At 30.1% G+C, this 22,353-nt stretch overlaps 1 protein-coding gene across 1 annotated transcript in view; it reads right to left on the bottom strand.

Annotated features, from left to right (window-relative positions):
- Window positions 1-2,845: 2,845 nt before the first annotated feature.
- LOC106478724 (neural-cadherin-like) overlaps window positions 2,846-22,353 on the bottom strand; it is a 220,242-nt gene continuing 200,734 nt past the window's right edge. The window contains exons 19-32 of the mRNA XM_022382380.1: window positions 21,787-22,046; window positions 21,386-21,519; window positions 19,474-19,722; window positions 15,413-15,622; window positions 14,152-14,442; window positions 13,445-13,692; window positions 12,731-13,008; window positions 10,890-11,238; window positions 9,386-9,628; window positions 7,255-7,435; window positions 6,164-6,330; window positions 5,088-5,391; window positions 3,984-4,163; window positions 2,846-2,957 (exon numbers count right to left, since the gene is read on the bottom strand). Coding sequence (XP_022238088.1) covers window positions 2,938-2,957; window positions 3,984-4,163; window positions 5,088-5,391; window positions 6,164-6,330; window positions 7,255-7,435; window positions 9,386-9,628; window positions 10,890-11,238; window positions 12,731-13,008; window positions 13,445-13,692; window positions 14,152-14,442; window positions 15,413-15,622; window positions 19,474-19,722; window positions 21,386-21,519; window positions 21,787-22,046 — 3,114 coding nt within the window. The 3' untranslated portion in view covers window positions 2,846-2,937. The remainder of the gene's footprint in view (window positions 2,958-3,983; window positions 4,164-5,087; window positions 5,392-6,163; window positions 6,331-7,254; window positions 7,436-9,385; window positions 9,629-10,889; window positions 11,239-12,730; window positions 13,009-13,444; window positions 13,693-14,151; window positions 14,443-15,412; window positions 15,623-19,473; window positions 19,723-21,385; window positions 21,520-21,786; window positions 22,047-22,353) is intronic.

Raw genomic sequence — 22,353 nt, 5'->3', positions numbered from 1 at the left:
AACTTATCATTAACAGTAAAGCTACATAACCAAATGATGATTGAAATATCATCATTATCATTATAAATTTACTTCAGTATTGGATATTAGGTATTCTTAGTCAGTTTGTTATACAGGATTGTCTTCATTAAGTTCTGATCTACGTAGTTAGATTACATTTGATGAAAAATTCATAACAGTATTATATGATCTCATATATGCTAGTACAGCATTATTCTTAATACTGGTATTAAATAGGAAAAAGAATAATATCATTCTACAATATACTACGGAAACAAATAAACAGATGGGTATATTCTTAACAATCACACAGGGCATAAGTCATAGTAAACTTCACGTAATAAATATATATGTGAATATCACTAATGTAGAATTGTTTGATTACAAAATTCTTTGTGCTCATAATCTTTCATAATGTATAGTTGATTAAATTTTGAGCTTTATATGTGATGTGGGTCTCATGTGGATTCGGGTCCAAATCTGACAAGGTATGGAGAAGGGGGGGCAGTATAATTAAATAAATATAATCTTGTTAATTTAATCTGTAAATTTAAAACTACTGTTGAACTCACTGCATAATTTAAACTAAAGATACACAATATAAAGTGTATGGTTAGATTGGTTGCTTATTTCATAAACAGCAACAAGTATCTCGGAGAGTATAGATGTTCTGCATAAGTGAAACTAAGACCACTTTGGGTTTGAATCACTGATTATTTTTATCAGTGAAATACTTCAACTAACTAAGATGCTGGGTCTATGAATGTTTGTAATCTCAACTATTACTTCACAGCATTTAGAAAACTTCAGTAAAAAAAATTACAATAAATGGATTCTGGGCTTTACTTAAGTGAAACTGAGATTGGCAGTACTGATAGATTTGGTAGCTTTAGTTGGTTAAAACATATGCAAGGTAAGCAGAGTCAGGAATTTAAATTCAACTTGGTTTTCATTTTCACTTCAAAAATTTTCTATCCTCATTAAATGATGTGTGTGCCTCTCAAAAATGTTAGGCAGTAGATCTGTGTTTATCAGAAAGAAATATTTCAACTCTTACAATTCACAATCTTGAAAAAGAAACATTTAAACATCTACAATGCTCTTGAAAACTTCATTAAAAACCTTACAATTAAGATATTTAATTCTAGTGATTTACCATTAAAATTTACTGAACAATATTTGTTCTCTAATCTAAGTATTTAATGTTTTTAGCTGTCTTCATAATTTTCTTAGATTTAAAAAAGTAGATATGTCAAAAGCACCAAATATGAAACCCTAACATAGTTTCAGGCATATAAAATTATAATGTAAACTCAAAGTTTATCTTTTCTCTTACTAAAACTTGTTATAATAACTTTAATACTTATATAGAGTAACTAGTGAAATTTTAACATGGAACACACTGTATGACAAACCTTTAACAGGTGTATCCTTATAATTTAAATCTCAATTATATTTCCTGAGCTCACAAGATTTTACAATAGATTTTTAATAGTTGGATGTTTATTTTACCTTCAAATGATCAAGGAGCTGTATGCCCCAAATGTATTTTACTACTTTTGGGCATGACATCTGGCAGATGGAAGTTAGATTATGTTGAACTCACTATACATAGTGCTTTGTATTTGACTGATAAAGGAACCTAAATCTCTTAGGTTAATGGGGCGGTCAAGATCAGACTTTCGAAAGTTCAAAGTAGAAAGTAAGAATGCGACTAAAGGTATGCATCAATAGGTAAGCTGTCACTTATCATTAGACATGATGAACATATTTCAGCCTACCACTGAATGTTTCTTTAATCCCACAGTGGTGTTTGGTGCTTTTACTGTTATTTAAAGGGTGTAAATTTCCAAACTGTATTAGATATTTATTGTTTCTACAAAAAATATACATCTGATATGAAAGAAATGTGGCTATCACTTACTCTTAATAGAAAAAAATACTTTAACTGGGTGGCATTACAAAAAAAATAAGGCTGCATATAACAAAGTAGTCATTGGGGTGCTCTGTTATGATTTTAAAGTGAAAAAAAACTGTTCTATGAAACACTGTTTTTTTACCTTTTTTTGTTTTTTATCTTTCTGTGTTTGGATCATGTGAGGCACAGTGACAAGAGAGACATCTGGTGGTGTGTTGTTGGAGTCAACTGGAACCTTCAATATGTTCCTATTAAAGCCAATCATGTCCTCCTCACCTCCTCCCTCATCAGCGTAAGTGACAACGTTCTCTCGGGTGTCATCTCTTATGTATGAATTAACTTTTTCTTTTGGTTTATGATTCTTATTGTACACCACAATGATGAGTACTAAAACTAAAAGAAGAAACTTCCCATTAAACCATGGGTCAACTTAACACCATTCCCCTTCTTAATTCCCAAGTGTATAAACATGTTCTACATGTTAGAACCAAGAGTAAGAAAAAAGCAGAATATTTGTTAATTCTTTAGAAAGACAAGTTTTAGTAGTTTCTAGTTTAAAAATTAATATCCCAAAAGTAAAAAATGTTCAAGCAATTTTAAAATTTGATTTCAAACTCATTATATCATTTATGGCTAACTCTGACAAAACAAAAATCTCAACAAGATTGAAAATTTCCAATTTAAAATTACAAATCTTCATGTAAAGAATCAAGTTAAATAAATGTTAAATGTACAGATATAGTTTCTAATGACTTGAGAACCAATAACATTTGCAGATTAGTAAAGAAAATGCTAACCTAAAATGAACAATAAGCAGACCAAAATGGCTGCTAAGGCACCCATGCTAAGTTTAATGGTATTGGCTTCCACAAGTATTTGACAGTTAACACCAATGTATCCATCAGAGCATAAACAGTAGTAACCTTCTCCAGCTGGTAGATCCACACAGCTTCCACCATTAAAGCAAGGACCAAAGACACATTCATCTGCATCAGTGCAATTATGTCCATCTGGGGTTTTTACAAAGCCATCGGGACATCTGTAATTCAAGATTAATGTCATTCAGTATTGAAATTATGTGATAAGTCATAGAAAGTTGGCATAATTGTAATGAATTTTGAGTTAACATATAAATAAATGGTGGAAAAAATAATAGACTTTATATTTAGCATGGAAGAGTATCTTGGAAAATTTGAAACTTGTTTATGAATAGTATTAGAAAATAAAATGAAACAATTATACATGATTTTAGACCCTTTGTGGACTCACCTTTTTTCTCTATATATATACATTTGAAGCTTATAAGGTCATAATTGACCATGACACCAAGTTACATGTTTTTCTGAAGACTCATTTATCTAAAATTCTGAATTTTAAAATTGAGATTGTTACCATTATATAACTTATGAATATATATATTTAAATACAAATCCACACATATACAAACATTTCATATTTGTCCTTAAACTGTGATACTTATTGAAGAAAAGTACAATTTCAGAGCACTGTAACTAATGAAGCCCAAATATAAACAAAAGTATACTGGAAGCTTTTTATCCAAGGTTGAGGGAACTAAGGGTGCAATACAACCCACGCTTAACTTATAGGAGTGCTGCACACGAGTGGTTACTACCATGCATAGGAATTTAGATTTTTTTCATTGATTTTTTAATTATCTCCACTACAAAAATTGTTCTAGCATTAATATTTTTATCAATGAATTTTATCCACAAAGACATTACAATTTTGTGAAAACAAACTAGTGATTGGTAGGAAAATTAATATTTTAATTATTGAGTACTTAACTTTAAAGCAATTGTCTAGGTTGTGTGGAAACTGCCATAACTGAGTCTAACCGAACTCTTGAAAAAACAGCAAAATAAAAAAGTATAATTTCATGTTATCTTAATTATAATAAACTTCACATAAAAGTAACACAGTGTGGATGTTCATAAAATGCACTTTTCACGAATACATATTCACACTTAATGAAACCAAAATACTTTCATACACAGGTATATAAACTCTACATATGAATATCAAGGGATTTGAAGAAATACTGTACCTGCATTCATGAAGAAGCCACATATCCTTGCAAAAAAAGGAGGTGGACAGATAACTCCTTTACAGGGGTAGTTAGATGGACATCCTTGGATCAAGTTATTCCACTCTATTACTGCTGCATTCTCAGAGCCATTTTCCATTGGTAGGAAACGTTTGTCTAATCGAATATCACTGATACAACCTAGACAATACAAGACAAATAGGGGTAAATGAATATTCTTCTTCTGTTAATCACAAAATCTTAATTTTGCTGAAAAAATGTAATCACACTGTATGATTAAAACTAAAAAAATGGCTTGTACAGCTTTTTTACACAAACTAGAAATAACTAAATCAATACATTAAAAGCATCATTGAAAAGTATGTCCAAAAAATTTGTAAGGAAACATTTTTGATATCAAAACTAAGGACAATATTTACATACTCAAGATACAAAATTGTGCCTATAGAGGTCAGAATAATGTAACATTGACTTTAAGAGTTACATTTAATACTATCAATGAATGAATACGGATTGAAGTAACACAGAATTTAAGATTCATACTGGATGGACCTATATATTTGCACAAAATGTTTATGACTGATCATAAACTGAAGTTAACACTAAATTCTAGATTCACATAAATTGGATCTAAAAATATTAGAAACACATTTTTTGAAAATCAAATGCATGCGTGCATATCCTTTCTAAGTAAAATATGTTTGATTGATAGGGGTTTATAAAAAGAAGAATCCATTATTTTCCACAAGTGTTTTATGTTGTTACTAAATACGTTGAATCCTAATGTTATGTCTATTTATTAAAGCAAGGACTAAACTGATCTTATCTACTTCTAAGGCATCAATGTTTTATTCTTAAAATCAATTAGAACATAGTAGATTGTTGGATATTTTAAAACTATATATATATGTATATACTATAAGCACACAGAAATACTTTAGAAATGCTTATTTTGCAAAAGAATGCAACTGGCTTAATATTTTAATATTAATTATATATTGGGTTGAAAAACACTATGATTTCTGTGACATTTGAAAAAACTCTTTTTCAGTAAATATTTTTTCTATCATCAGCAAAACAGAACAAAAAATACAAAAAACATACCTTCCTCAAAGTCACTGTCCACTAATGTAACTCCTGGACCAACATACTGAACTTCACCACCAGCAACCACATTCTGCTTTTCAATTTCCATTTCTTGATGTTGTTTATGATAATCTAATAGTTCATTGTAACGACGGCCACCTCCCCCATCGAGTGTGATACTAGCAGTACTGCCATGTCTCAAAACTTTTACTGAGTGCCACTGACCATCATTGACCATAACGTGAGGCAGCCATAATTCTTTTTCATCCGTTGTTCTGTGAGGATTCAGGTTAAATCGAAGCCTCAGTTTTTTATCTTTTATCTGTAGTAAGACAGAAAGCATTAAACTTTTATCTCTAGTAAGACAAAAAGTATTGAAACTTTTATCAGTAGTAAGTCAGAAAGTGTTAAAACTTTTATCTGTAGTAAGACAGAAAGTATTAAACTTTTATCTCTAGTAAGACAGAAAGTATTAAAATTTTATCTCTAGTAAGACAGAAAGTATTAAAATTTTTATCTGTAGTAAGACAGAAAGTGTTAAAACTTTTATCTGTGATAAGACAGAAAATATTAAAACTTTTATCTGTAGTAAGTCAAAAAGTGTTAAAACTTTTATCTGCAGTAAGTTAGAAAGTGTTAAAACATTTATCTGTAGTAAGACAGAAAGTATTACAACTTTTATCTGCAGTAAGTCAGAAAGTGTTAAAACATATGGTTAAGTAAAAAAAACTTGACGCTCTATGTATGGGCAGCTGCAGAATTTATTTCAGGTGGGTGAAAGAGCATAGGTCGTTGACTTGAAGTTTGAATGCAATGCTCTGACTGACTATTATTAAATATTATTAGTTCCTAATACATTTTTAAAAATAAATCATTCAAGTAAATTTTCTTGTGAAATTCCAGGGGGGTATATGCACCCCTTGTCCCATTTTGCTGATCACAATGCCCATGGATACATATGGTAAGTGTAATTAAAGAAAAAAAAAGAAGCTTTCGATCATGTTTGTTATAATTCTAGATAGCTTGCAATGTTCTGAATAGAACTGAGAAATATATTAGCACAGAGTCATTGAAACCTAAACCATCATACTTACTTCCAAGATAAAGTACTCACGACCATGTTTACTGGTAGCTCTGAATAGCTCACCATGTTTCTGTCGAGTTCGAAACTGTAGTTGAACGTCTGTCTTATAGGAGTCAGGTGTGAAGGAAAGGGCATACTTGATATAGCTTCTTTTTTGAAACATTTTAGATTGAGTTGCTGGAAGAGATAAAAATACTGTAAACATTACTATATCCTAAGAAATATGGAGGACAAAACTTTATTACAAAGCATCAACTATGTGTCTTATAAGCAGTTGTTTTTTTACACATCACCATAACTGTCTGGAACACATTTGCCTCAGTATCAAAATTTCAAAGAAGTGATAATTATGAATTATAATGAACAAAATAATCTAACATACTTCAGTAAGAATAATAGTGAGACTTACAATAATCACACTAAACACTGTTAATTAGGATTAATGTTAACTTCCAAACTGAGCAAGCTACCTACTTAAAGTGAAACTAAAATTAAAACTGGTAATAAGTATAGCTAATTAAGTAGACCTTTCTTGAGCTCCCACTTACAAAGATTAGAATGCATTGTTTCATCACTTGGGTACCCTCATTGTTAATTATGTTTTTGGCCACAATCCCAATAACATCTTACAAGGTTCAGCAAGCTTAGGATAATTTGGGTTAGTCCAAAATACATATATAAAGCTAACAATACAAAAACAATCTCTATAATAAAGTAAATTAATGAAATTAGATATATTAAACAGTCTAATCAATACTGTAAATGAAAGCAACAATAAAGAGAAAATATATTACACTTTATTATGTGTATCATACTAGTATCAAAACCAGCCAAATTCACACATCTACTTGCTTTTAGTACATGAAGAACCATAGCAGTTTCAATGACCCATACATACATACTTATTTTTATTATATTAATAGGCCACTATGACTGGCTGACATAATTATCTTTATCATAGAAATATTTCAAATTAGTAAGGGTGAGATATCTAAAATGATCTCTTCTGTACTGAAAAAGGACCCAGCCTGTGTTATAGACACACATGCATCTTCTAAAAAAGCAAAACAGTGTCAGCTAGGTTGGCAGACTGATACTTACGCTTATCACACTGAGGACCCTGCCAGCCTGGGTGACAAACACAAACAGCCATATGATATGATGCTTCACAATATCCATTTTCACAATTCGATGTAATATTATTATCAAAGCATTTTCTATCACTTGGTGGACATCCAACCTGACTGCCAGCTGAACTTCCAGGTGATGCCAGATCATACAACTAGAAAAACAATCACAAAAATGATCAGATTCTTGTAGGTCTGAGGCTTGAATAAAACAATACATTCTCAACACATATGTGGCTTTAAGTTGGTCTTCTTAATGAACAACTTGCTATTTATCATAAAGAAACAGTTTCTTGAAATCCTAATTATCACTCGCTAATCCAATAAAACAATACATTTATGCCTCTTAATTTGTCTTCTTAGTGAATAACTTGCTATTTATCATAAAGTGGCAGTTTCTAGAAATCCTAATTATCACTCATTAATCCAATAAAACAATACATTTATGCCTTTTAATTTGTCTTCTTAGTGAATAACTTGCTATTTATCATAAAGCGGCAGTTTCTAGAAATCCTAATTATCACTCATTAATTCAATAAAACAATACATTATCAATGCATCTACGGCTTTTAACTTGTTTTCCCAATGAATAACTTGCTATTTATCATAAAGAGACAGTTTCTAGAATTCCTGATTATTACTTGTTAATTCATTAAAACAATACATTATCAACCAATGTTCCCTCTATTTTTTTCAATTCATGTGCAGAATTAATTTTTTCATGTGCACCAGTATCAAGGCAAAATGCAATGTGCGCTACCTAATTTTTTTTTTTTTAGGGGGGGGTGTATTTTTAGACCATTCAGCCTATTGGATCATTAGGCTGCTTTGTAATGCTACCAGTTGGTTATTTAGGCTTTAGGCCTATTGACTGCCAGGGTCACTAAGGCTGTTAACGTGTTGAGACTCCTTACCATTACTGAGGGTGTACGAGGCTGGAATAATGAAGTGCGCAGCACTTGATTGGTTGTTGTTCAGCCGTGCAGTCACGCAGCTTAGAGGGAACACTGTTATCAACACATCTACGGCTTTTAATTTCTCTTCTTAGTGAATAACTTGCTATTTATCATAAATAGACAGTTTATTGAAATCCTACTTATCACTTGTTAATCCAATAAAACTGTACATTATCAACACATCTACAGCTTTTGATTTGTCTTTTAGTGAATAACTAGCTATTTATCATATAAAGACAGTTTCTAGAAATCCTGATTATAATTTGTTAGTATTCTATATTTAATAACTTTGACTTGTTGCATTAACATTTTTATCTGTGGTGGAACTTGCAAGATAGCTTTCAAATGCAATGCTTTGAAAAATTAATTATTAGATACAATTATTACAAATAACAATTAAGGATTTGATTTTGAACTTACTTGAAAGCTTGTATGTAAACATTATTTCCAGTAAAAGAAAAAAAAAGATACAGAGCTTAATCCAAACAGCATCAATCAGTTTGAAATACTTTTTATTGTATACAAATCCTAAATTGATATGAATTATACAGCTAACCACGTTTTCATAACATAACTATATGCAGTATATTTACATAAATATATCTGAGCTTTGTTTAGCCACCTTTGTGGGGTATTGCAAAAGCCATATATATTTTAAGTATTTTTTAAGAGTAATTTAAGTCTGTTATTTATAATTTGTTGGTAGTTTGTGATCTCTGGTGGATAACTTATAGCTTATGTTGCTCATATAGAATACCTATTTGACCAAAGTGAAAATATTTAATACAACAACCAGGAAGTATGGGATATTTTAATCTAAACTATGTGTTTATTAGCTTAATTTGTTGATGGTGTTTTCTTTATGCAAAGCTACACAACAGGCTATCTGCACTCTGTCCAATGCTGGAAATTGAGCCCTAGATTTTTTGAGTATAAAACTGTAAACTTACTACTCACCCACCAGGCGACTAACTTAATTCCAAAACTTAAGAAACTGATATTAGAATAATAATCATAGCACAATGAAACTGATCTGTAAACTAACTGCTCACCACCAGGGGACTAACCTATGTTAAGCCTCAAGAAAGTGATACTAGAAAATAATCATAACACAATTAAACTGTTCATCCAGGTGGATGTTTTGCTTACCAGACTATTATGAATAACATTCCTAATACATCCTTCAAATCCAGTGCGCATGTGTTGTTTGTTCCAGTTAAAATTCAATATTTTATGGTGGACTCCTCCAAGTTGCAGTGGACCATTCACATTGAGAAATTCATTAAATGGGGGTATTGTTTTTTTCCCTTCACATCTGGACCTATCTGAGGTGGGCGGGTCAGTGTTTTGATGGTCAGAGTCAACACAGTGATCTACCATTAAACGCACATTCTAAAAAAAAATAAAAGTCAGCAAACATTTTAACTCATATATGTTACAATGGTTTATTGTATAACTTCTGTAAAATTAATGAAGGTTTCGTAAGTATCATTGTAAGGGTTTACATATAAATGAATATTCTTAAATCTGGGATGTACTAAGTCAAAATTACTGTAAAGGTTTCAAAATACCACATAATTATTTTTTTTCTATTTATTGATTTTGCAATGGTCATCTTATGTACACATATACACATATGTATATATTAAAAATTAGAAATATAAAAAAAATTATTTAATGATATGTTTTGAGGTATGTAAGTTATTCACTCTAAAATCAAGAAAAAGAAAAAAAAAGTTATGTATATATTCAGTTTAGCAACACAAAAAGCACCATGAGACCCACAGTATAAAATATTAAAAATGGTAATTATCAAAATGCAATATAGAATCAAAAATTAAAGCAACTCACAATGTTCATCACGTTTCATAAGTAATAGCAGTAAAAACTGTTTATAATAGTTTTTCCTTCCTAGCATTAAATTTTATCTTCAACACTGTTTGATGGCAGAAATAAATTACTGTTATATGTTGATGGATTTTGTAATTAAATGTTTACAGATACAAATAAATTAAAAAAATGTTTTACTTCGTAACAAGTATCCATTATTTTTGTTAATTTCACTGTTTTACTTATAATGGACACAAACTGGTCCATCACAGTGAACATCAGTTATGGAAATGTATGATTTTATTGAATATGGGTATTGTTTAGTATAATCTAAGTTGCAGTATAAAACTTACCTAATGTTATTTAGGTTACAAACAGTGAATAGGAATGAATAAGTTGTATAGAAAATATTACAAGGAAATCTAAAAGCTTCATTGATATTAGATGATAATTGTGCATTCCACATTAAAGAGATAAACATTTATTAATTAAACACAGTTGAAACATCAATTAAAAATTGTAAGAGACCATGCTAATTTCAGGAAGAATGACAATTTAGGTTAAAAGAAAACCCTTCCCCCTCACCAAATTTTACGGCCTTAACTTTCACTCAAGGTAAAACGTAACTATATTTTTCTGCTTGAAAAAAGTATAATTAACTATTATGAAAACTTTCAAAAATAAACAGTAAAACAAAACTTGGATATAACCAGCAGATCTTAGTGTATTACATTCTGTAAATTAACAATCCCTTGGAATATTTTTTACTTTCTTTTATCAATACGTCTATCTATCTTAAAAAAATGTGTGAAATAAAAAATACCTCTCTGTCCCAAAATATATCTAGCTGGTGCCAAAATCCGTCACTTAAAGATTCCTTAGTATTAACAATTACTTCTGCTGTGCCAGAACCAAAGTCAATGAGTAATCTTGGTCTTCCATTCCTGAGTTCCAGTGATATAAAATCTTGCACACCTTCCTCTCCATTATCAGGTTCAGAGATAGGTCCATTGTACAGTAGCAATCCATGTTCTGCTTTAGTCATGAACTCCATACTGAAGTGAGAATTTTCACATTGCTCCAGTGGAGGGAACCATGCCCATCCATTTCCATTAAAGAAACGAGTCGTCTGTTGACACTGTGGTCCCGTGAATCCTTTTGTGCAAGTACATCTATGATGGCAAATGATAATAAAACATTTAAATCTTCCTTTCAAGGCAGGTTTAGCCAGTGTATTTAATGTGTGAACAATAATTTCCACTGGTTTCTTTCTTCTTTTTTGTCTGGTCTTAATACAATGTACTGGACTTCAGAACCAATGATGGACACAGCATGGAACCCAGAATCATTGTCTTAAGACCCAACAAGAAAGATGAAAGGAGTCCACAAGAATGAAGTTCACATTCGAAACATTTTTTAAAAAATTATTCATATCAGAGACAGGTATGCATGTATATCCCTGGTACTTGTTTCTCATCAAGTCTATTTGTTTGATTAAATTTTATATTAATGTGCAATAAAAAAGTATCAGCTTACACTAAACAATAAATATCACACTATACACCACAATCATAACTGTAAATAATTTACTGATGTAGTTCTGTTTGCATTATTCTCTTGTGTTTCATTTTTAAAAAATGTGCTTACAGCTATGGTGTAAACCTACTGATATAATTAAACAACTAAGAACTTATTCAATGCTCCCCCATCCTCCACTACTTAAAGCTTATCTATGTAATGGTCACTATCCCTCAAATCACTTAAAATGCAAGGGATCATTTGAAAACATATCTCATAATGACTCAAATACCAATACTTTATTTTTTCATACACTTTGTAATCTTGACCTAATATATTTCAGTCTTTAGTCATCTCCACAAAATTAATCAGTTAAGCAACAGGGTTAAAAATGGGAGTTTTTTTTCAGGAAGGAATCTGTTAACTCATTTTTGTTTCACCTGAACAACTGTGTGATCAGTTACTACTTTTAATATGTAATAGATCAAATATTTAGATCACATACAACTTCATTAGATGTTATCATAGCATTTCCTACAAATAGATCATCTTTGACACATCTGTGAATTTTTAATGAAGAAAGAAACGTTACAGGCTGTAGTATCAGTTTTTATTAAAGAGCTGGAAAGTTTATGGGTTAATAAATATCTCTTTTTAAATGACTTCAAAACATACTAATTTTTGTTTTTTGTAGCTGAACAAAATGTTTTTAGTTTAAAACAGTCTTAAAAATGCATTAAATATATATATTTTGATAGTTACTTTTATATTTACTTACTTTATGGTCTTAATGAGAAAACTAAAAATTATCAATACTTTTTATGCTACCATTACATGTTATTGAGTATCTACAAAAATAAATAAAAAACTCTTCTTGTGTATCATATCAGATAGCTTTTCTACAGTAAGGTTAGATTTATACCTGAAATATAAGTTTATCAAGTGTATAAAGGAAAACATTTATCACAAATGTTAATAAATAAACAAAGTATTAAAAATAAATCTATATATTGCTCTTGGTTGCAAATAGTAATTTGTTTTTCTCATCATACATAACCCATATTTTTCTGGTGCATATTAATTTTTTAATGTTACTTAAACAAATGATGTATTCAAAATAAGAATTAAAGTATCAGAATTATTTACTTTATGCCACTCCCAATGATTTGACATCTTCCACCATTGAGGCATGTTGGAGGAAATTTCCCACACGTCTCTGGTTCGGAGAACTCCCGTGCTCCACACATGCATTGAGGTTCCACCCAACTTTTGATTCCAACAAATGCAGTCTTGTTAGCATTAATAACAATAGGGTTATTTTCAATTACAAGTCTGTTGGTGCAGCTTCCTTCACAATTGACACTTTCATACAAACATTCATCAATTCCTACCATGATGATGTTGATTCCCACTGACTGTTCAATCTGAAAATCAGTGACATAATTACATATTATAAAAGGCAGTCTTACTTTAGTCATAATAAGAATTAAAAAAAACTAAGTAAAATATAATCCTGTTCATATATTTCAAATCACAAAGATATGCTAATATTATATTATATAGTACAAAGCATATGTATTACACAGAACCTGCAAAATTATTTTAATTAATTAATTCTGTTTTTAAATTAATTCATTTAGTTATCAAAACATATATTGTCATGAGCAATATAAACATATCAAATACAAATGTTATCACAGAGTTGAAAGAAAACTTCAAACATATAAACATTTTTGTTATTTTGTTACGGAAAAATTAAAATTTGATATTTGATTGAAGAGAAAAGTTTAAACGTGTTTCAAACAGCTACCATACATTTACAAAGGATTTTCACATAGTATATTCAAAAGTTCAGGTTACCAGTTTTCGGTTTAAGTCCACCGCTCCATTTAACATGCTAGCTTTGTAATAAGGAGAGCCATGTGCAGCAAACCTAATGTCAGCTATGGGTGGTTCTTCTTGTTTTGGATACACAGTAAAAATATTGATGTTTTTATGATCAATTTTTAATACTCTTGCCAGAGTATCTCTGAACTTGTCAAACTTGCTTTTCTTCACAGCTTGGCTCTTCCAATCAAGAACACGCACAAAGTCTTCAGCAGAAGTTCCTAAAGTCAGGGTTATATCAGTTTTTGAGAATTAAAACACACTGTAAAAGCTATATGTAGTTTTTGTGTATGCTCTCTGTAGGGTTTAACAGTAATTCAGAAAACATTTCTTTTACATGACAATATCTGAATGCAATTATATTCAAAGAAAAAGACTTTAAGTGCAAAAAAACATTTGTATGTGAAAAACTGAATTGGTCTATCAGTTAGACCAACTTTTATGATACAAAGACAATATAATTTTAAAATTTAAAACTATTTAAAAAGAAATGTATTAAATTACAGAAGACAATAATAAAAAGAACTTATTTGAAATAAATTTAAAGTTTTAATAACCAATGTAAAAAGCTATTTCTATACAAAAAACATTAAAGCTTTGTTTTCTGATTACTTAGATTCTTTTATATTCACATCCAACTTATATAATTTATATCATAACTAATAAACATATATACTCACCAAGGATCCTGATGGATCCAGAATTGTAGATAGCTTCTTCTGGAATTTCTTGTACAGTAACATCTACTGTTGCTCTCACAGATTTTGTGTGCTGACGATCAAATATATCAAAGGACAGAGAATATTTGCCCCCAGATGTTACTTCTTTCATTGTCAGCATTCCAGTTTCTGGATCCAACTCAAAGATTGGATGTGGTACATTATTGTCCCAAGCAAAGACTTTATCAGGAAGGTCCCAGTCATCCAAGTCAGTTACGTGTACTCGTCCAATCGGAGTGCTGGAAGCTTGTCCTAAAAGAATATCAAGAGCTATACTAGTGTATTTCCATCATTTGCAAAGTTTTAGTGGCTTAATAAAAAGAGACATTGATGAAGATTAGAGCTTCCAATTAAAAGTTATATAAAGATAACAGGTAAAATATTCTATACTTTACATAAGACAATCAGATATGATAAACTGATCAGAAATACTAAATATTACAAATCACTAAACCAGAAAACTAATATTTATAATGAACAGATTGCACTGAGTCATCAATTAGGTACTCTCATTGTTAATGGTATGTTCAATACAACAAATAGATATTATACAGTGGGGTTTCAGAAAACAACCAACATTACTGATACTAATTAATTCCTATATAGATTCTCTTAACAGAATGATATAGTCTATATTAGTAAGATGCTTATAAAATATACTTGGTCCTAACAGAATTACAAAACATTCATGATGATTGAAATATATTAGTCTATTTTGAAAGGAACCTAGTTTTTTTCACAAACATACTGAACATGCCATGTGATATAAAATGTAACCCTAAGTTCAGAAAGGTTAAATATTTTAAAGGGTTATTTTGAAACATATTAATCAACTTTTTATACTTTCAGTTGTTTATAATAATTTAATAACTGTTGCAGTCATTAAGACACAGTATATCTTTGAGAGAACTTTGTTCATAAAATGCATTGTGAGATATCATTTATAATTTTACCTTTTGTTTTGTCACATACAGTGGTTTCTTTCCTTTTTTTTTGAACTTTTTTTTTAAATATATGTAAAATTTTGAGAACAAATATTAAGCTTTAGACAAAGCCTTTTCAAAATTTGACCAGAAAAAAATATGATGAATGTTCTAGAATAAAATAAAAGCATTTAAAGTGTTAAAAGTGATGGAAGGCAGATAATAAATGGGTCATGATAATTTTCATAAACTGTAGCCCAAATATAAAGATCTATTGTTTTCTGTGAATTGAAACAAACCTTTAAATGTATATATATAAATGTCTTTATGATCTGGAAGCATAAGATTGTCATTTTCATCACCAATTATCACAGTTAATGTGCTGGTACCAGTCATTGATATAGCCCCACTATCCTTTATCAAAATAGGCACATGGTATTCCTTCTTCTCTTCTCGATCAAACTCTACTTTCGATCTTACAATTGCCATACCATCTCCATCAGCACCATCTGTAAAAAAACAACAACATAAGAACAAAACTATCTAAAGATGACTGAATAAGACTGGCAATCAAAGAGAAGCAGAATCATAAAAACATAAACATACTTAGATCATAAATGAACAATAATTATAAAATGTAGAGAAGCATCACCTGAACGTACAAGAAAATTTTCTTGATATAATGATAACGTAGAGAAGCACCACCTGAATGTACATGAAGATTTTCTTGATATAATAATAATGTAGAGAAGCACCATCTGAATGTGCATGAAGATTTTCTGGATATAATAATAATGTAGAGAAGCACCACCTGATTGTACATGAAGATTTTCTGGATATAATAATAATGTAGAGAAGCACCACCTGAATGTACATGAAGATTTTCTGGATATAATAATAATGTAGAGAAGCACCATCTGAATGTACATGAAGATTTTCTGGATATAATAATAATGTAGAGAAGCACCACCTGAATGTACATGAAGATTTTCTTGATATAATAATAATGTAGAGCAGCAAAACTTGAATGTACATGAAGATCTTCCTGATACAATCAATACTGTAGAGAAGCACCATCTGAATGTACATGATCTTACTGACATAGTGATAATGTAAAGAACCACCAGAATTCACATGAAGGTCTTCCTCACACAGTAAGAGCCTGGCATGACCTGGTAGTTAGGGTACTTGACTTGCGATCTGTGGGTCATGGATTTGAATCCCACCACTGAACATGTTCACCCTTTCAGTCATGAGGGTGTTAGAATGTAATGGTCAATCCCACTCTTCATTATTAAAGAGTAGCCAAAGAGTTGGGATAACCAGCACAGATAGCCCTTAAGCAGCTTTATGCAAAATTCATTAAACAAACAAACTGATGCAGTAATACCAAAGTAATTCAAATGGATTAGAAAAATAACATTAATTATCCTGATTAAAATTTCTTTATTATTAAGAAAAAAATTATATTTAACATCACTGAAGGAGACAAAAACTAGTTTCCTTTTAAGCTGCATGAAGAATAAACAAATGCAGCCAAAGTATGATGAAATTTTAAAACATGTAGAACTAGTTAAAAACACTGTAAGGGGAAAAAATAATTATGTTGTCAATGATTTAGGCAAATAACTTCCATTGAAATCTAAAGAATGTTTTAGGTGTATGTGTGCATGTTTTTCTGAAGCCCTATTCAATCCAAAGTTAATGAACAACATTTTTCTTAGCTATGAAAACAGCTAGTGGTCTCACTTCCAGATGGAGAACCTTCTTGATTATGCTGCAAACTGTTGCCTGTGGTATGTGGACAGCTTTTGCCACTGACCTTTTGTGTTTGTGAATTCTCACCTATTACAAGATGCCACACTTTGCTTAGTATGGCTGAAATAAGACTTTTTGCAGTTCTCTTTCTGAATGGTCCTGATTCCCAAGTTGATTCATATTCCTTTGTTGTGCAATGCCATTAAGTACAACGGATATCCCCATTTTGTAATTTCTCAATCTCCAGCATGAAGACATCTTTATAATCTGAATATTACATTCCTTCCCAAAAATGATAAATTTTTGATGGCATCATACTACCTATGAAACAGCAAAAAATGTCAAATAATAGTCCTGATACATTTCATTCCACCACAAAGTTATATCGACTGTGGTTGTTATATGACTTGCTCACTGGCATATTCAAAATTATTTTAATATAATGTATTCAACCCTGTATAAAGTCAACCTTTCAACTAATTGAGTACATGTGGCAAAAAAAGAAGAAATTATAAATGTGTTAGAAATACTGCAAAGAGCCTCAACAAAGTACACATGTGTTTTTGGTATTGATAGTTACCTTCACCACTGAAGGTGGACAGAGGTTATGTTTTCACCCCCATGTATATTTGTTTGGCAGCAAAATTTCTCGAAAATGGCTGAATGGAGTTGGACGAAAGTTGGTATATATTTGGACTATGATACAACTTAGAAGTGATTAGTTTATGAAGAGTCAAGGGTTAAGGTCACGAAAATCAAAAAAGTCCCTATCTGTTAACATGGGGATTGATTTTTCCCACTATTTTTGCTCTATAACTCAGTCAAAAATGATCAGATTTTGAGGAAACTTGGTAGATATATGTAAAATATTATTCCTCATTGTCCTGCCAAAAATGATCCATGTCCATTGATAACAATGGACATACAGACACATTTTCGTATTTTTGGAAAATTGAATATGATCAATGCTAAGTGGCAGAAGTATGCGCTCTATAGAGTGCCGCTCTAGTTTGTGTATTGGTTTATTACATTTGTATATAAGTTATCAATTTAAATTCAACTTCATACAAAGAAATAAGATTGTTTATTAAAGTAGCTTTACACACATAAATCACATGATTCTAGCACTGGGATTATTATCCTACAATTAAAAGTTCTATAATACACAAAGCATTAGCAAAGCTGATTAAAACAGTTTATTAAATTTTGATGAAACGAAGTGAAAATATTAAAATTTTATATATTTTGCCAAGCACCTGGCCTTATCAAAGCATTTACATGACTTATGTTAAGCAAAACTTCTCATTAAAGATAAAAGCCTGAACTTTGGTGAGACAAAATATGTTAAACCAGTAATAGCCAAAAATCAATAAATATACAAGAATATTGTTGCATATTTCTAAATATCCCCCTCATCTCTCTTAAATTCAAGTACACTTGTATATGTTATTGCATATGAAATTTAGATAATCAGTCTACTGATGTCAACAATAAAGCACATGCCATTCAGAATAACATAATCTAGTGGAAAGTTAAGTATATTTTTTTGCATTTACTGATTTACTAAAAGTAAATAACTTATTATAATGGTATATTTCATTTATTTGTTGTTCCCAGTCTTTCTTACTTAAAAGAAAAGTAAGTCAAAAATGTCCACTTTGTTTGATTTATAAAAAAACAACACAAAATAAATATATACTTATTGTAGTCTTTAAAAAATAACTATTCTTAGTTTTCTTCTTAAGCCCTTCCATGATTTGTCATAGATAACTTGGGCACTCTCTATGCTTCAAAATATATTGGCCTGAATTAATTTGTGCAAACCATTTCTCACCATATTCTTAATTATTTGCCTGGATTTGTTCACTTGTTATCATGTATTACATTGGGCTATCAAAAAAAAAGCAAAATAAAAATCTACCTTTTTGAAGTCATTTCCAAACAAAAACCTAATACGGAAGTGGTTAATGAACTTTTATTAATAATTTGTTAATATTTGGTAAACCTGAATAGATTTGTGACCAGAAAATTTCAAGATTCTTTATTTGTTTACATATTTAATCTTATGTTTAGAGCTTTTATTCATTAATCTCAGGTACTTCAAGCTTCTTGAATGGGCTGTTGTATCATTTGTCATATTATCAACACAATAACAGTACGTGATATGCTTTAAGATGAATTTATAGGATATTTACAAAAAAACTTTTTGTGATACTTAGGTACCTCATTATTTGGATATCAAATACTGTTAAATATGAGATGGCTCTATTCTGTACCTCACATTCAAAAGTAGTTAAAAACTATCTAACAGAATTTTATTAAGTGTGCTTGTTCAAGAAATTTATTCTAAAAATGTTATTTTATTTGTCTTAATTAAAACATCCAGATAGAATTAAGTTATCATCATGAATACTAATGTAGAATACATTACAATATTTTCAATATTCATGTTGCAAGTGAAATATAATTATCTCTGTGTACAGAAACTGTCAGAATGTGGCAAAAAATATTCTTATTTTTTCCCAGAATAGAATCAGATGACAATGTTTTTAAAATCAAGCAATGCTTAAAGAAGATATATTTTTTTATCTTTTTTACCTACCAGCATCATTTTCAACTTCAAAGAAACTTTTTATTGAAGGAGGTGCATTGAAGTCCATGCGAAACGTAAAAGGAGGGCCATTATTTTTTGACCTATCATCATCATCTGTTGCTCGAATTTCTACAACCTTTTGTGGTGGTTTATTTTCATAGACAACTGGACGATAATTTCTAAGAAACCTTGGAGCATTGTCATTCACATCATCTACAGTCACAGTCAAAGTGGCAGTAGCAGTGAGAGCAGGTATTCCTTTGAAAACACAAACAATCACACTGAAGTTGTTAATAAGATAATTATACAAATTTAAACAGCGATGAATTGTTTTGTGCAAACCCACACAATCACAACAAAATTAAACATGTTTAATGCCAAATGAAATGTCTGATACTAGCTAGGTTATTTTAGTCTGACTTAATATAAACACTTGAAAAAAACCTATTAAACCCCATAGCAATTGTCTATTTATGCATTTATAAAGCATACAAGATACTGAATATGTTCATTAAAATATCACATTATACGACTAATGTTAAATGTATTAAGTTCCTACATCAGGTATAGAAAACTAATACAGTTTACATAGTCATATAAATGTGTTAGTTCAGTGACATCATAGAGGTATCAAATATCAAACTAAGACACTTTATGATACTAGTCATATAAATCAAGTGTCATAGTTCAGTGACATTAAGGTGTCACATATCAAATAAATATAGTTATCTAAAAACTGTTAGATCTTTCTAGAAAATCATGTAACTATACAATAAAAATGTTTTTTTTTGCACAAATTCGAGTGTTGGAGATGTTAGAGACTAGGGTTGTTTATGACTACAAAACCTGAACTAAAGAAACCCAAATCATATGGCTCTGATTACAAGTACGTAAGAGTCAAAAATCACTAAAGTCAACATATTTGGATAAAATGAATAAAAACAATTTTCAGTTCTACTTAGTTTTAAATATTTAATTTAGAATATGCATGGCTTATGTTTCAGAGTTTCACAGATGGTTAAAGGGACTTCATCTTTTGTGCTGAATATATTAAATCAAACTGAAACAAAACTGTTGAAGGCCATGTGAAATTTAAAAAAAGTATGCTTCATCCATGCACAAGTTTATTATAGTCCAGTAAATGAGAACAGCATAATTGAAAAAAAAAGCAAACTCATCTTCTGTGAAAACATTTTACTGTTGAGAGCATAATTTTTTAAGTTATAGGTAAGGGAACCTACCAATGAAATAAAATTTAAATGCTGATAAGACATTGCTATATTTAAAACGTGTTTTTTACAGATAAAAGCATTTTAGCTATTTTCTTCTCACAAAAACTTGCATCTTTTAAAAACACTTGAACTTTTTTTTGTTTAACAGTGTCCATTTTTTAGTATGTCTGCTACTGAAACTCACTAGCTGCATTATTTTACACTTTAAATGATATTTCATATCAGATGGACTTATCCTGTCACTCTAATTAAAATTTCAAAATCAGACAAGCCTCTAAAGTTACTGCTGTACACATAGTTATAGAAAAAGTTCACAACTGAAACCACTAAAAATTGCATAATTGAGACTTATACTAGAGTGAGTCAAGAATGAAATAAGGTACTCATCTCTCAAAAAAAAAAACATACTGGTACTTATTCCAAAATAAGAAAAAAAGACAACTATTTATTTTATTATTATAAAGGACTATTGCACACTTTATTTTCCTTTGACAACTGTATTATATTAATCACCCTTACATTTATCAAGTCATAAAAATGAATTTTACATTTTGTTTGCATGGTTATTATTAATTTTTCTTGAATATGTGGTAAGTAAAGAGTTCTTTACAAAGGTCACCTTCTTAAAAGTGATTTTCCTACAATAACATACGATGTAGCTTCACATGAGAAACTCTGTAATGACTTACCATCATCTATGGCCAAAACTTTAATTTCATATCGGGGGATATCTTCCCGATCCAACTGTCTCTGTACTCTTACTTCACCTTTCTGGTCAATACTAAACTGTCTTTTTCTATCTGAAGCTCGCTCAATAGCATAACTACAAAAGAAATAAAACTTTCAAACTTTATATAGATTAAAAAATTAATTTTAATACCAGAAATACTCTTATAAATATTACTTTCATTTAAAATAATAGAGAGATTAAAAATAAACCATTGAATGTTGTCGATAGTTTACAAGTATTTTCATATTGTACCCAGCATGTACATAACATTATGATACACTTTTACATTTCTGTGAGAGTGGAATAAAACAAAAGTTGTAATTTCAACCACAAGATAACACCATTATTAATTTATCTTACCTAACTGTGGATGTGCCTCCATTTTCAGGGTCTATAGCTGTAAACTTTGTCACACTCTTATTAATTTCAGCATCTTCTGGAACTACTTCGTGGATATTGGCTTTTAAAAACTTTGGTGGATTGTCATTGATATCTCGAATGCGTATCTGAATTTGTGCTCGATCAATGTGACGTGGGTCTGATGACTGGCCACCATCATCACTGACTTGAATGGTTATGTTGAAACCATATCTCTGATTAATATCTTCAAAATCAAGTGGCTAGAAATGGTAGACCAGAAGTTTTATAATGTGTTTTCTTAAGGAGAAAAAAAGAAAGTCAAAACAAATTTATAATTAGCATATTTGAAAATGAGACTAGAAATGGCAAACAATAAGTCAGTTAAAAAGGCTTTTTTAAAAAAGCATTTGCAATATTTAGTGATTTAAGTATGAGCTTCTTTAGAATTTGCTTATTGATCATTGAAAAAACTAGATATTTAAGCAGATTGTTGATATAGAAGTAACATATTTGTAGACATACACATGTAAATGTCTCTAGATATTTAAGCAGATTGTTGATATAGAA

Source organism: Limulus polyphemus, unplaced genomic scaffold (assembly GCF_000517525.1).
Source record: "Limulus polyphemus unplaced genomic scaffold, Limulus_polyphemus-2.1.2 Scaffold244, whole genome shotgun sequence".
Taxonomy (NCBI): Eukaryota; Metazoa; Arthropoda; class Merostomata; order Xiphosura; family Limulidae; genus Limulus; species Limulus polyphemus.
Note: the sequence above shows the minus strand (reverse complement) of the source record. Positions and strands in the feature narration are given on the sequence as shown.